This window comes from Heliangelus exortis, chromosome 24 (genome assembly GCF_036169615.1).
Source record: "Heliangelus exortis chromosome 24, bHelExo1.hap1, whole genome shotgun sequence".
Classification (NCBI taxonomy): domain Eukaryota; kingdom Metazoa; phylum Chordata; class Aves; order Apodiformes; family Trochilidae; genus Heliangelus; species Heliangelus exortis.
Window position 1 is genome coordinate 3,573,057 of NC_092445.1, and position 15,002 is coordinate 3,588,058.

General features: G+C 50.0%; 1 protein-coding gene across 1 annotated transcript; it reads left to right on the forward strand.

Moving 5' to 3' along the window:
- Positions 1-1,635: 1,635 nt before the first annotated feature.
- SELENON (selenoprotein N) lies at positions 1,636-14,494 on the forward strand. Its single transcript, XM_071768104.1, has 12 exons — positions 1,636-1,817; positions 5,362-5,479; positions 6,273-6,403; positions 6,816-7,028; positions 7,499-7,623; positions 8,394-8,531; positions 9,409-9,490; positions 10,394-10,582; positions 11,624-11,729; positions 12,112-12,224; positions 12,541-12,642; positions 13,772-14,494. Exons 1-12 carry the CDS (start codon positions 1,710-1,712, stop codon positions 13,940-13,942), a joined length of 1,596 nt encoding a protein of 531 aa, XP_071624205.1. The 5' UTR covers positions 1,636-1,709; the 3' UTR covers positions 13,943-14,494.
- Positions 14,495-15,002: the final 508 nt, after the last annotated feature.

The window sequence follows — 15,002 nt, forward strand, 5'->3', positions numbered from 1 at the left end:
GTTATTTCTCTATGATGAGGATTTTCTTTGATACAAGTGTGCCTGGGTGGGCACACAGCAGCTGTCTGGATATTTAAAATTCTTCCTGAGCACTGTAATCTGTAGTCTCAAGAACCAGCTGTGTAGAGCCAGGAGGTGTTGGTTTTGTTCTCCTTTGAGAAGGATTAGTTATCAGCAGATGCCCTGAATTATTTCACCTTTTATCTTTCATTCTTTTTCCTATCAAATAATTCATCCGTTTGTCATCTTTTTATAGTCACTGGTGACACTGGGAATGGTTTGGATGTAAAATGAGCCCCTTCTTCTCATCTAAATGGTATCATTCTGGCTCTGCCAGCCACCTCTCAGGTCTCCTTCTCCATCTCCAGTATCTGCAGGTTTTGTCATCTCATGTCACCTCTTGCTGGTGACACCTCCCAAACACCCAAGTACATTTATTTATCCTGTTTCAAAGCTATCTTGTCTTGTCACAAGTTGTGCTCTAAAGGTATTTGCTGGGTTATTTGAGGTAAGCAACAGCTCTCCACACTTCACTGCCCAACCTAATGAGTCTGGGAAGTTTTAAAGCACATCTGCTTCCCGGGTTGGAGTGTTTTAAGTCATTCACACCTGTCTCTTCTCCCATAATTTCCATGCTTTGTTAATTCCATTCCTCCCATCTCCTCCCCATGGCCCCAGCACTGGTTCTATGATGGAAAGGGGGGTGAAGAGCAAAAAGCAGTGGCAGTTTCATGAACATTTTCTATGATGGAGCTGGCAGAAGGAACTTTCTCCTTCCTCCCCTGGCCATGCAGATGTAATGACACTGATCCGAGTTACAAATAACCCAATTTTTATTCTGTTCCTGGTCCACTGTGTTGCCCAAGCTCGCACCATCACTGAGAGAGAAACATCGATGGTTCTGTGGGGATCTATGGCAGAGAGAGGAGGAGTCCTCAGGACGCTGGGAGAAGGTTGTACCCTTGCTGTGGTCTGCTAGAAAATGGATGGCGTGATTTCTTTTTTATAAATCTTGTCCCAAGAATTGCTCAAAACTCTCTCCACACTCCTGGCCTCTCTTCCCAGGATCACTCCCCCCCTTCCTCCTCCCTTCTCACAGCTGCCACTGCTCTTGGTCATCGCTCTCCTCCTCTCCAACCAAAACCTAAAAATAAAAATAAAAATAATTAGGCAGGCTTAGGAAACAGCGAAAGCTTCAAAGGATTAAAACGCTTCCCGAGGGAGATCAAACACTCCGTGAGCCCCGCAGCAGCAGAAAATGGTACTAAATCTTTCCCCGCAATCAGGGGATTTCGGTGGTGGTGCAGGGCTGCGTGCGAAGAGACCGATTTATGAGGAAAGATTAAAAACGACTGAATATATACATATATTTTTTTTTTCTTTTTTTTTCGGGGGGGGGGGGCCAAGCCGCTGCTCTAGAAGCGATGTGACAGCCGGGCGGGAGAACCTTCTGAAGGCCAAGGGGTTTTTTCCTCCGGACCGCACCGAGGTCTCGGAGGGTCACGGACAAAGGGGAGAAAAAGGGGAGAGAAAGGGGAGAGAAACGGTCCCCGTCCGGCCCCTCTCCCCCCTTCCCCGTGCCCAGCGGGGAGGACGCAGCCTCCAGCCCGGCCTCGGCCCCTCCTCGCCGGGCTCTGCCCGCCTGACGCCTCCCCCGTCCGGCGCGGCCATGGCGGCCAAACGGCGGTAAGGCTGAAGGAGGTCGGGGTATGGCGGGTCCCGGCGCGGCTCCTTCGCGCCTGGCTCTGGCCCTCGCCGCTTTAGCAGCTTTATTCGCCGTGAAATATTATCGAGACGCTGAGCAAGCCCGGCAGCAGGTAAAGGAGGAGAGGCGGTCCTGAGGCCGCGCTGCCCCCTTCGCTGAGGGGAGGGAGGAAATGGCGGGCGGAGGCGTTTGCGCTGCTCTGAGGGTGAGGGCGGTGGCGGCTGAGGGGACCGAGGGTGTTCAGGTGGCTGTCGGGGGTCGAGGTGGCTGTGGCTGGGCCGAGGGGACCACCAGGCATCGGTGGCCACGGAGGCTGAGGTGGTTGTTGCCATGCTGAGGGGGCCACTGGGGCTGAGGTGGTTGTTGCCATGCTGAGGGGGCCACCAGGCATCGGTGGCCACTAGGACTGAGGTATCCATTGCCACACTAAGGGGACCACCAGGCATAGGTAGCCATCAAGGCTGAGGTGGCCACTCAGGATGTGGTGGCTGTGGCAATGCTGAGGTGACTGCCAGGCAGTAGTGGCCACCCACCATTTGAGGTGGTCACCAGGGGTTGAGTTGGCAGTGGCCACGCTGAGGGGACCGCCAGGCATTCATTGATGGCTACTGGGACTGGGGTGGCCATGGGGGCCAAGGTAGCTGCTGCTGGGCTGAGGTGGCCACCAGGCTTGAGGTGGCCATCACCAGGCTGACCACAGAGCTGTGGTGGCTACCACTGGGTTGTTGTGGCCACAGAACATTGGTGACTGCAATCCTGAGTTGGCTACTAGGGGTGGCTGAGGTATCGATCTTGTGTGCCCTGACTGTAGAAGCAGACAAATGATGTAAGATGTGGGCTGAAAACTGGAAAGGGTTTTTTTAGGGAGGCTCGGGGGTGTTGTTTTAAATTCGGTTGATTGGCACTGGTTTGGATTGTTGGATTCCAGTGGCTGTGGTGTGCCCTGGAGGGAGCATCCCTCTGGTAAAGTATCCCTCTTCACTTTGGCCTGGATCCTCAAACATCTGAGGAGGTTCAGGGGGAAGAGCAGGCTGCTTGCTCTTGATCTTTCTGTAGAGAAAAGACAAGTGGCTTAAAGAGACACCTCTTGGCTTTGTTTCTTATCACCTTGCAAAAAAGGGGAAAATGGCTCAAAGCAGTTAATTAGGGAGAGAAAGATCAGGAAGGAAAGTCCTGAGAGGTCCTCAGCCCTGCCTGACTCAAGGCCAGGTCTCCTGGAGGTTTTGTTTTTCCTAGAGGACAGGCTGTGACTGGGCACAGTTTTATTTTGTCTTTCCTCTGGCTTCAAACATAAATCCTGCCTCTTTCCCTGGAAGTGTTTATTTAGCTGAACAACCCACAGGCAGGTGGGAGAAGAAAAAGTCTTTCCAAAACCCACAACTCTCCTCCTCTACCAGAAGGCTGACAAAGCTCAGGTTTACTCCTCTGGCACAAACAGGGCAACTTTTTCTTTCTTTTATAAACCCCAGATTAATTCCTCTGGGAAGGGCAGCATTGTCTGGAGCAGGCAGGAGCCCAGCACCAATCCTGTTAGCAGGGAGGCTGCTTTCACATGTGTGAGGTGTGCCACACGTGTACATGGTGTGTGCCACACGTGTGTCACCCATCCACAGAGCTGCTGTCTCAGTGGGGGTTATCCCACTTATTCCTCATCAGGTAAGGAATTCTTATCTCATGGTTCTGCAGCTGATGGGGTTTTATTGCTTGACCTGTGTGGCAGTGCAGGCTGCAGGGGTGCTCTCAGTTTTTGTCTGTACATTGATTTTTGGATGCCAATGTCCAACACCAGGCACCTGTACTCTCCCCTTCATGTTCTGCTGCCTTAGCCACAGTCTTCTGGATGTGTGAGGTATAACCAGGTCTCTTTCTGCCTCCAGCCCTGTTAAGAGAATGATCAGGACTTTTTCCCAACACTAGACTAGAGCAGTCTCACCAACTGAAAACTTTGCTGCTCATTTGCCTCCCATCCCTTGAGGGCCCTGTCTGTGAAGTGCAAAAAGAAGAGAAACTCTCATCTGCAGGGAATTGCTGAGGCACTGTGGAGAGGGCCAGGAAATGGGCCATTCCTTCAGAGCTCAGTAGACATCCAGGACAGCCTCTGCAGAGGAGGAGGAGGAGGAGGAAGAAGCCATCGTGTCCTCCCTGCTCCCAGAGCAGCTCCCAGGCACTGGGCAGTCACTGGGGCCCTGATGAGGTTCATGCCATGCACAAATAAGATCTAAAGCCTGGCCCAAGGCTTCATGATGTGCCCCTTAGCTGTCAGGGAACAGGGCAGTAGCTCAGGAAAATACTGTTATCTCTTTATAGTCCCAAGGATGTTTGTCCCTGCTCACCTGGGGGACAAAGACACAATGTTGGCTCCAGGAACACAGACAAAGGAGTGGATTGTTCCTGTGTGTAGATAAAACAACCATCTTGTGCCTCCTTTCCTTCCTTAAGCTGATGTGCTCCTTGTATTTCCTCAGCCATGTTTGCATCCAGATCTCTGGTTTGTATTCCAGGATCTTTATTTCTCTCTATTTCAGTCCTGAAAATGCCCTGGAAGACTCTTAAGTGCTTTTGTTGCTGAAGTTGACAGGAGCAAAACCTTCCAGGCTGCGTTAGTGCTGCTTCAGGCTGGCAGGCAACAGATGGAAAATAAACTGGTTGGGGAGCTCTGGGGATGGAAATGGTGCTGCAGGCAATAGAGAATTAACACAGCTAAACAGCAGAATACAGAATATTTATCCTTGCAGCTTTAGGCTTTTAGGGGGGTGCGAGGGGAAGGTGCCCCAAATGGAGGGTCACAGGGGACATACTGTAGGAATGTGGCTTGTCTGACTTGCTGTATGTCTCTCCCTGTCACACCAACGTGCAGCTCTCTTGTTCTGCCTACAAATTGTCCCTTTCCCTTCAGTGCTGATGCTGCTGAGTGGAAATGACCAGAAGCATCTGGAGCCTTTTTCTGGAGCTTGCTCCAAGGGAGACATTGGGCTTTGCAGAGTGGGAAACCCAGGCACAGGGTGGTTAGGATGTTGGAGAAGTTTCTGGAGAAGACAGTGGGGTTTGTGGCTCCCTGATGTATGACCAAATGAGCAGGCAGCAGGCAAGAAATGTTCCATCCAGTCCTGAGGCTGAAGACCTGGGGGGAACCTGAGGAGAGCAGAGTGGTTGTGGGCAGTAACCCTGGCGTGGAGCTCAGCAGGGGTGTGAGGTAACTTGCTTTCTGCAGAGTTTACAAGGGTTTGGTTCATTTGCTTTGTGGTTTTGTAATGTGGACAGCCATGTATGTGACTGCCTTTGTTTCACTGTGCATCAGTTAATTACAGAAATCACAATCTCCAGGTGCTCTGAATAACTGCAGGTTTAGGACTAACTACCTGGAAAAAGTTGGAAATTTTTCCCGACAAAAGACTACGAGGCTGACTCTGAGCAAATGATTCTGGTTTAATTACTTAGCCAGATGTAGTTTTAACATGCTCATGCCAACAGTTCCTGGACACTGATCCCTATTGTAAATAGCACAAAATCCTGCCAAGTGGTGTTAATCTTTCGATTTGATGGCTGTGTTTGTGTGCTGGAAAGAATGCAAATGAACTCTGAAGCTGAGAGGGGCTGGAGTGAATTTCTGCAGAAGGTTGAAATGAAATCTCACTTGCCTCTTCTTCCCTACCTAGGAGCTGGCACTGAAGTCTTTGGGGAGTGAGGGACTCTTTCTCTTTTCTTCTCTGGACACAAACAATGATCTGTACCTCAGTCCAGAGGAGTTCAAACCAATAGCTGAGAAGCTGACAGGTAGGTGTCTGTCTGCCTTGGAGAGCTCTCTCTGCACAGACTGAGCAAGAGGCAAAGATAATGCACTCAACAGTTTGATTCATCTCTTTCCTCTTTTTTTTTTCTTTTTTTTTTTTTTTTTTCTCCTGGGTCTTATTTACATGAAGAAGCTACTAAGCTTTCCATGTTCTTGAAAAGGCCTAAGCACTCCATGTCATTTTCACAAAATAGAGTTTTTATAGGAACGAAGATCCCATTGCTGGACTAGCAAAATCCATAAGTTATTTTGTCTAGAGCTTAAAGGGGATTTGAGATGGGTGAATGCAATAAACAGCTCAGCCCAGGCTAGGCCCAAACTGTTAGTGAGTGGATTCATACACTCCTGTGGCTGTAGCAGTCTCTCTGAAATAGCAATTGTGAGAGATCATGTTTGGAGGCTGTATCAGCCTGTGACAAATGTCTCTTGGTTGTGCCAAGCAGGAAGAAGCTTGGGGGTGATGATGTAGAGGAGGGTTTACAGCACAGGCAGAATGCAGACACTTGTTTGGCTCTGCTGTGGGAAGCATTTGCTCCCATCCCTCTGAGGAGAGGGGAGGCTGAGCTGTGGGGTTTAGGGAGCCCTCCAGTGAAAGGACATCTCTTGAATTCATCCAGCCAAACCTGGCCTTTGGGGTGGGTCTGAGTTCTGAGCAGAGCAGTGACAGCTGGGAAACTCCCAGTGCTCCCAGATTTGCCAAGATAAATGGGGAATCACAATTGCTTCAAAGGGGAGGGAGGGAAAAACAGCTGCTAAAATTCTTGTCCTTTTGTCTAGGGGTTGTTCCAGTCTCAGAATCTGAAGAGGAGGAGATGCCTGATCCGAGTGGGGAGACATTGTCCATTGTGGCCAAATTCCAGCCCTTGGTCATGGAAACAATGACAAAGAGCAAAGATGGGTTCTTGGGGGTAGGTGCCATGCAAGATGGGGATGGCCAGAAATTCTGGTACAAACACAACCTGTGGGATTGTACCATCACCAGGAATAAGTGCTCAGGCATTAGAAGCAGGAGGTGGTCTTGCTCAGGCCTGTGGGATTTGCTTTGATAAGCAAGCTGAGTGCTTCCTGCAGCATTTCAGTGCACTCAGCAGCACTGTGCCCCAATTCATAAACCCTTCCTGGGTTCCTCCTTCACACAGAGATCCTGGAGCCAAGTCCAAAAGCAGCAGTGTTATGTGGTATGTTCCCCTCTCTCCCATTTCCTATTACACCCATACTTGAAAGTTGACAGAACTGTTTGGTGGTGTTTGGGGTGAAAGGAAGAATTTAAAACGTGATTTTTAATTTTTTTTTTTTTTTCCCTTCTCCTTCTGTTCACAGATTTCTCACGTAGCTCTATCTGGGCTGAGGAACTGGACTGCCCCAGCAGCCCCTAAGAGTGTGATGCTTGCCAGGCAGTTTAAAGCTTTTCTTCCTCCAAAGAATAAACTGGATCTTGGGGATCCATGGTGGATAATTCCTAGTGAATTGAATATCTTCACTGGGTATCTTTCCAACAACAGATTTTACCCTCCAGCTCCCAAGGGCAAAGAGGTGAGATATGAGACTCAGTTTCTACATAGCTGAGAGGTGGGTTGTGTAAATGTTCTGTTTTATGGGCCAGACCCCTCCGGGGTGCCCAGGGGGTGTTAATGAGCATGTGGATGATAAACCTCTGCAGCCTGGTGTCTTTGTGGGTTGCACACTCACTTCTTCAAAGTCTTCAGTATGGATGGAGGCAGCCTGGTAGATCCCTTGCAGATGTGACTATACTTGGATATTCAGCTGACTGGGATGATGGAAACTTGCAAACAGTGGGAATAGCATCAGAAGTGTGGAAGATGGGTTTATTTTTAAAAGCTGCCTCTTGCTTGATCTCCTTGTTTTGTGATGAAGTAGCTCTCTGAGCTGATTTTTAAGTCATGGCAGTTCTTTTGCCTTTTTGATCTGGTGGGGAGTTACTTTGGAGCTGCAGCTGACCTGCAGTGTTCTCATTTTTCCTCTTTTTACAATTCTCTCCCTAGATCATAATCCACAAACTTTTGAGCATGTTCCACCCACGCCCCTTCGTCAAAACTCGCTTTGCTCCCCAAGGAGCTGTGGCCTGCATCCAAGCCATCAGCACCTTCTACTACACCATAGCCTTCAGGTAAGGGTTCAGGCTGTTTGAGGAGGGCCTGAGAGCTCTTCTGAATTTATTTCGTATTTTGGGGGAGTGGAGGAGGCTGCTGGGAGCCTGTGGCAGGGTGTCTGCCTGTTGCTGCATGTGCAGAATTGTTCCCAAGAGAGACCTGATGTCTCCTGGCTGGGAGAGGTGGAGCAGTTTGAGGACAGGGATGATCCACACCCTGCTCTTGGCCTGTGTGTGGTGCTTTGCTGACACCCAAAGAGGGCACCCATGGTCCCAGTGTCACTTGAGGCCTTGGTGAAGCAGGGATTGCTGCCCAGGTGCAGGACAGCAGCCATTCTCCTTCCCCCTGCCTTTGGAGAAGCAAGAATTTGCTTAGATTTTGGTTAATCAGGGGTGGAGTGCCTTTCCAAGGGGAAGAATCTGGGGAATTGTTCCCTTGTTTTAGTGGGAGTGTTACATGCAGCTTTTATTTGCCTGAGCAAGCTGAAAGAGTGGCTGAGTGGGTCTTAGTCTATTCCTGTGTTCCAAGGAATGATAATTTAATCCTTCCTGGATGAACACTCCAAAAGGCATCAATATCAGAGAGGATCCTGGCCCTGGGGTTCTGCTCCTGTCTTTTTCACTCTTCACTGCATGCCCTGAAAAGCTTCATGAACTGAACCTCTCTGCCCCAGTTTAGTTTCATCATTTCTGGTGCCTGGAGATAACTTCTCCCTGCAGTCACCTGCAGTGCACAATCCATTCTCTCCTCCTGGAACTGCAGCTGATTGCTCCTTTTCTCATTTCAGGATCCATGCTGAGTTCCAGCTGAATGAGCCACCAGACTTTCCCTTCTGGTTTTCCCCAGGCCAGTTCACAGGTCACATCATCCTCTCCAAGGATTCTTCCCACGTCCGAGAGTTTAAGCTCTTTGTCCCTAACAACAGGTGAAGCTTTCTTCTCTCTTCCTGGCTGCTGAATAGACTCAGGGATTGTTGTAAATGAAGCCCTGTGGAGCCCAGTGGCTCCCTAAGCTGGTTCTGAGTCCATTTTTCAGGAATACCTGTTTATCAACACGTCTTGGGGGGAGGGGGGAACATCTGGCTTGGAAGAGACTGGGCAGGACAAGGACAGGGGGGAGGCAGGGCAGAATCTGCACTGAGAATCCCTGACCCATTTCAGGCTCTGGTGTAATCCCTTGGGACTTGGAGGATGGGGAGAGGCAGGCAGGGTGTGGAGAGGCAGCCCCTGGCAATCCCAGTGCCTGGCTCAAGGCAGTGAAGTTCAGCAAAGCCTGATGATCTTGCTTCAACATGTTTTTTGCTTGGTGCTTCACAGGGTTTGTGTGCATAGCTTCACATGAGCTTGTTCCTGTGCTCTGGCAAGCAGCTGGAAGCATTTCAGGGGGAAAGGAGCTTTAGATCACTCTGCCCATGAAGGCTGGAGTGAAAATTCTATTATAACATTACCCTGGTGACTCAATCCCTATGGCTCTGTCAGCACATTTGTTAGAGCAAGCAGACACTTAACAGCTCTGCCAGCAGCTCCTCACAAAAGCCTTTTGCTTCCAAAGAAACACTTTTAAAAGTTCAGTAGGATCAGAATGTGCAATCTAAGTGCTGAGAAGGAAGGAGGAGCAAAGGCACCTCTCTCTTCCTCACCTTGTCAGTGCTCAGAGCTGTGAGCACCTTTGCCCAGAATGTTGGGTGGGTGCCTGGGCCCTGCTCCAGCAAGGATCTCATGGTGCATAGGATGTCCTCATTTGTTTGGCTTTTCCCATGCACAGTTTTGGATGACTCTGAACACCCTGGGCTCTCCTTGCAGGTCTCTGAACGTTGACATGGAGTGGCTGTATGGGGCCAGTGAGAGCAGCAACATGGAAGTGGACATTGGTTACCTGCCTCAGGTCTGGAGTCACTCTCAGTCCTCTGTCTGCATGCAGCATCTCAGCAGGGATTTGTGCTACCATGCCTCTAAAGCTGAAAAAACTCCATTATCCCTCTTTTTTAGAGCTGTCTCTTGAGCATTTCAATATAGCAATATAATCTCTGTTGATCTCTGCCTGTTCTCTGCAGCTCTGTGGCTCCCTATTGTCAAAATATGGTGATATTTAATTTTTTTCCCCTCTGTGTGGGTTGAATCCTGAACTCCTGGATTCAGGTCTCTTCTTCCATTTTTAAACAGTTGTCTGACAGGTGATGGGGAAGATTAGGAGCTGAACCCAGACCCTGAGCCTGGCAGGGTGTAAGAACAGGGTGTCTGAATTTAGAAAATTCATGATTCCTCTATTTGTGGTAATCCCAGCTCTTGGGACAGGAACACATAAGTCAGGATTTTGAGTGCCTGAATTTAACAGTCCCATTTTCTCCTAAACTAGATCCATGTTTCTTTTTAATTGCCAAAAGTCAGGAAAGAGACTTAAATTTCAGCTTTCCCTGTTGCACCCTCTTGTGGCCAGCCACAGGCTGTGCTGGTGGCCTGAGCAGGAGCTTCAAACCTAGCCCTACACATCCCAGTGATTTTCAAGCTCTGCTGTCCCACAGTCAGAAATCTCCACTGGGAAGATGGGAACATGGAGTGAACATTTCTCATGCATTTTTAATCTAAGGAATACAGTCAGACAATTACTGAAGGAAATGAAGTTGCTTTCCTGCACTTCCCCAATAAAACACATCTGCAGCTGGTAAAGTGCAGCTCCAGGAGACAAGAGATCAAGCTGCACAATTTTGCATCTTTAGCCTGTCCTGGAGTACAGAAAAGCCAGGAGTGGGGTTGTCTGCAATGTCCAACTCAGGCTGTTCTCCTGCAGATGGAGCTGGAATCAACAGGGCCATCAATCCCATCTGTGATCCATGATGAGAACGGGAATGTGATTGACAGCAGGGATCCCTCAGGGGAACCCATTCAGTTTGTGTTTGAAGAGATAACCTGGCAGCAAGAAATCCCCTGGGAAGAGGCAGCCCGGAAGCTGGAAGTGGCCATGTATCCATTTAAGAAGGTGAGAAAAGGGCCCTGGCTTTTCCTCAGCATGTTTGTTTGGGGCAGGTCATCTTCACCCAGGTGTCTGCTCACCTCTCAGCAGCAACCTGAACCCACAACATGCTCAGCATCCAGAGCAGTGTGAGGGTCTCCCAGCTCAGTCTGTGCATCTCCCAGTTTTTCCAGAAGGGGGAGTCAGGAGTTCTGAGAGGCCGTTTGGGGTTGCAGAGCAGCAGAGCCTCGATGCCATGTGTCCCAGGCTTCTCCTGTAAATGTCAGCTCATCCTTTCCTTCCTCTTATCAGGAGGTGCTGGCACAGTTGCTGAGTGAAGCAGGTAATGGTGCTGCTTACAAATGGTTTTCCTCTGGTGTTACTTTTGCAATGTTCAGCTACCTTTGGACCAAGCTCTCCTTATCAGCAGAAAACACACAGCCTCTGCATCCTGCAGTGAGACAGAAATTTATAGCATTGGGTGACTCCACCTATTTAACATGCCAGTAGCCTGTGGAGCAGATGGCTACTGCCTGTCACTGCTTCCTTGGCTGAAAGGGACACGTTTCAGTGGCTGCCTCCTTGTGCCTGAGCTTACAAATGTCCCTTTGAGCTGCCAAGATGTTAATAAAGTTCCTTTCATTTGAATGATTGGAACAATCTCTGTGCAGGGTCCCTTGTAGCCAATTTTGAGGCCCTTTCAGTGAGGTTTTGTAATAAATACCTCGAGGCCAGGATTCCCAGGCTGCTGAGGTGCCTTTGCAGACAGCCTGCATCTGACAGCTGGGCAGATGCTCTCTGCAGTGTGTAAAGATGGGATCTGCAGGTAGCAGGAACAGCCCATGTCTTGTGAGAGGTCACCACGATCTCACCAGGAGATGAAATTGTCCCTGGGGATGGCACCACAGTTGTCATTCGATTTTATTCTGCAAGATCTGCTGCAAATTAAACTCTGTGGGTGTTACCTGAGGGGAGGGGGGGGGTGGCTGCTCTGGTTCCTTCAGACCCTGCTCCTATTGGAGATGGGCTGTTGTCTCTCTGTTTCTCAAGCCTTTTCTCACCCTCTAGGTCTCCTACCTTCCCTTCACACAAGCTTTTGAGAGAGCAAAAGCAGAAAAGAAGCTGGTGCACTCGATCCTGTTGTGGGGTGCCCTGGATGATCAGTCCTGCTGAGGTGAGGAGCTGGGGGTCAGGCAGCTGGTCCTCCCCAGCATGTCTGGGCTCTGCTCAGTACTCAGGGTGGATCTGCAGGGCTTTTCCTGAGTTCCCCACACCCTTCAGCCTCCATGGCAGATTTATCCTGGTCCCTCTGTCACCCTGGAGGTGGCTGCAGTCTGCTCTGCTGAGTTTTCTCTGCCAGCAGCACACATGAGAAACAATAAGCTATGGAAAACTGCCAAGAAAGGGGGAAAAAAAAAGACAGTGGGCTAGGCCAGGGGGAGCCTGAGGGTAGGGGCCAGGGACAACCAGAGCACTGGTATTGTTTGGCATCAAACGTGGCAAGAGTGACCTCAGGAATCTCAGCAATCACCCTTCTGCCTCTCTTCCTCTGCCAGGTTCGGGGCGAACTCTCCGGGAAACGGTCCTGGAAAGTTCGCCCATCCTCACCCTGCTGAACCAGAGCTTTGTGAGCAGTTGGTCACTGGTGAAGGAGCTGGAAGAGCTGCAGGTGAGTGTCACAGCCACCTCTGACCTCTTTGCCCCAGTGCTGCTCAGCACAGATGGTGCCTGGCAGGGGGGTGCCAGCAGGAGCCACGCTTGTCGGCCACAGGGGGGTTCAGTTCCAAGGCTTCCATGTCCTGTGATTGCAGAGGCCAAGGAAACACCAGGTGGAGGCAGAATAAGGAGGTGGAACAATGACCCTTTTGCTCTGTCACGATGACAGTTTGCAGTCCTTCCCTCCCTCCTGCATTCCCTCTACTCCTCCTGTGCCATTCTGCCTGTTTTGGGGTGTGCAAACGTCTTTCTGTGGGATCTCCTTACAGACCAACAGAGAGAATGAGTTCTACAGCAAGCTGGCTGACCTGCACCTGGAGAAATACAGCTTCCCTGTGGAGATGATCATCTGCCTCCCCAATGGCACAGTGGTACGTTTGTTACCCCCTCAGCTGGGCTTGCTTTTTCACATTAGATGGTGTTTTCAGGGTCATCTGCAGACCCTGAAGCCATTTCCCACTCTCTAGGCCATTTCCCAGCTCCTGTGGACTCTGTGGGTCCCTCAGGTGCTGTGCTGGTGGGGATGCTGTGGCAGACAGACAGCAGCTCTAGCAAGAAATCTGAAACAAATGTCTTTTTATTCTGAGACAGAACAGCAGCAGCTCTGGGCAGGGTGGGGAAACAATCAGATGAGCTGAATGTCTGCCTGTGATTGTCATTGCTCCTGATTGGAGTCAGCGACCTTGGAGAAGTCATTGCAGCTTGTTCCCTGCACACATTGTCTCTTGTGCTCAAGCTTTGGAGAAAACCTCTCCTTATCAGCACCTTCTAGCACATTTATCTTGGTTCCCTGAGTTTGTCACAGCAGATCACCAATTAGCAAGTCCACACACTTCAGCTGTGCTGTTCCCCCTGGCTTTGGATGTGAAGAGCAGCAGCAGCTCCTGACACTTGACTGGGTGGCACTTTGCTGTGTGACAGCAGCTGGGCTGCCTGCTGGGGAGGCTCCTGCCAGGGCTGATCTGATCGTGCCCCACGCCTGCCAGACAGGAGCTGGGAACCCGCACAGTGACTCCAGGCTGTCTCTTTAGTGCCTCTCCTCCAGACAAGGCTGTGAGTGCCCCCAGCTCAGCCTGGGGGGGTTGTCCTGGCCACACGTCCCCCTCTGCCACCTTCGCAGGGGATTGGAATGCACAGAAGGTTTTGAAACTCAGGTGTTGAGAGAACCCACCCCAGTGCTCAGCATGGTCAAGCTGCATCTCCCCTGCCCTTGCTCAGAGCTCTGTTTTACACCTCCAGGATTTCTCCCATCTTTTTCTTCCTTTACCTAAGTGAGGGGTAAGCACTCTGGGGAGCAGAAACAGACTGTTGTCTTTCACACATCTTTCACTGACTGTAAAATGCAAGCCAGGATCCCAGATGCAGAATTGGCATTTGCAAAGTATTCAGGATTCTTTGAGTTGTTACAGTTTTGTCACCTTGCCCTGGATAGAGGCCAAGGCAGTGGATGGGGAATTGTTCTTGCCCTTAAATGTCTCTTCTCTTTATTTTCTTTCCCAGGTTCACCATATCAATGCCAACTACTTCCTGGACATAACTTCTATGAAGCCTGAAGATGTTGAAAGTAGCATCTTCAGCTTCTCAAGCAATTTTGAAGACCCTTCTACTGCAACTTACCTCCAGTTCTTGAAGGAAGGACTGCAAAGAGCAAAACCATACCTGCAGACCTAAAAGCAAAGGCACCTGAATGCCCCACAGACATGGCCAAAGACTTCAGAGATCTATTTTGATTACAGCAGTTCTTCCTCATCTTCATGGCAGAGCTTGATGTGATGCAGACAGTCCCAGGACTGGGGCTTTGCTCTGGATGTTGGTTTCAGGCTAAGTTTCCAGTGATTCCAGTTTACAAAACCTGCCCTTTTCAGTTCAGGCAGATTTTTACAGGAGTGAAAATACTTGAAACTATAAACATTCTCAGTGCCCACACCTTGGTTTGCCACTCACCATCCTGTTTTTCCAGCTCCTGTTCAGACTCTGACATGTGACATGTGTCACAGCTATCCCAGGTGTCACCTGGAAGCCCTTGGATCTCAAGGACTGGATTTTGTGTGGAATCACAGGGCACAGCTTTGCTGAACACTCCTGGGGAGCAGAACCCAGCACAGGAGGGAAGCTCCTGCTGTCCTTCACCCCTCCTGCTCTGAGCTGCAAGCTGCCCTGGGGCTTACCTGCCAGATCTTCACAAGGGCATTTATTGACACTGGTGGCAACCAGTGCTTAACAGGACTGCAGCTGGTGATGTGTAGACATGAATTTAGGAGCTTGAGCTCTGGTGTGGCCTCCTCCCAGCAGCCTGTGTGACCTGGAGGCAGAGTGGTCTCACCCCACAGGTTCCTTACATCCATGGGAGGTGCTGAGGTTGACACAATGAAATCAGGAACACAGACCAGGGCATTAGAGGGATGGTGCAGCTCAGAGACATCAGGTGTGGATTGACTCAGGGGGGATTAGGGGTCACTGTTAGCTCCACCAGTTCAGGCTCCAGGACATGACAGTGACAAAAGCCCCCACCCCATTCAGCCCAGAGCTTTGTTCTCCCAGTTGTCTCAGAGATGAAATGCTCTTCCAAGTTCCACTGAATGATGAACCACCATGAAGTTCCCTTCAGGAATGGGAGGTTCAGCATTGCCCTGAGAGTATTAATTGGTTGAGAGAGAACTGAGCAGTTTTAAAAGCCAGCAGTACTCAAGAAATTTTCCAGAGATTTTTCCAAAGATTTTGTTGGGACAGA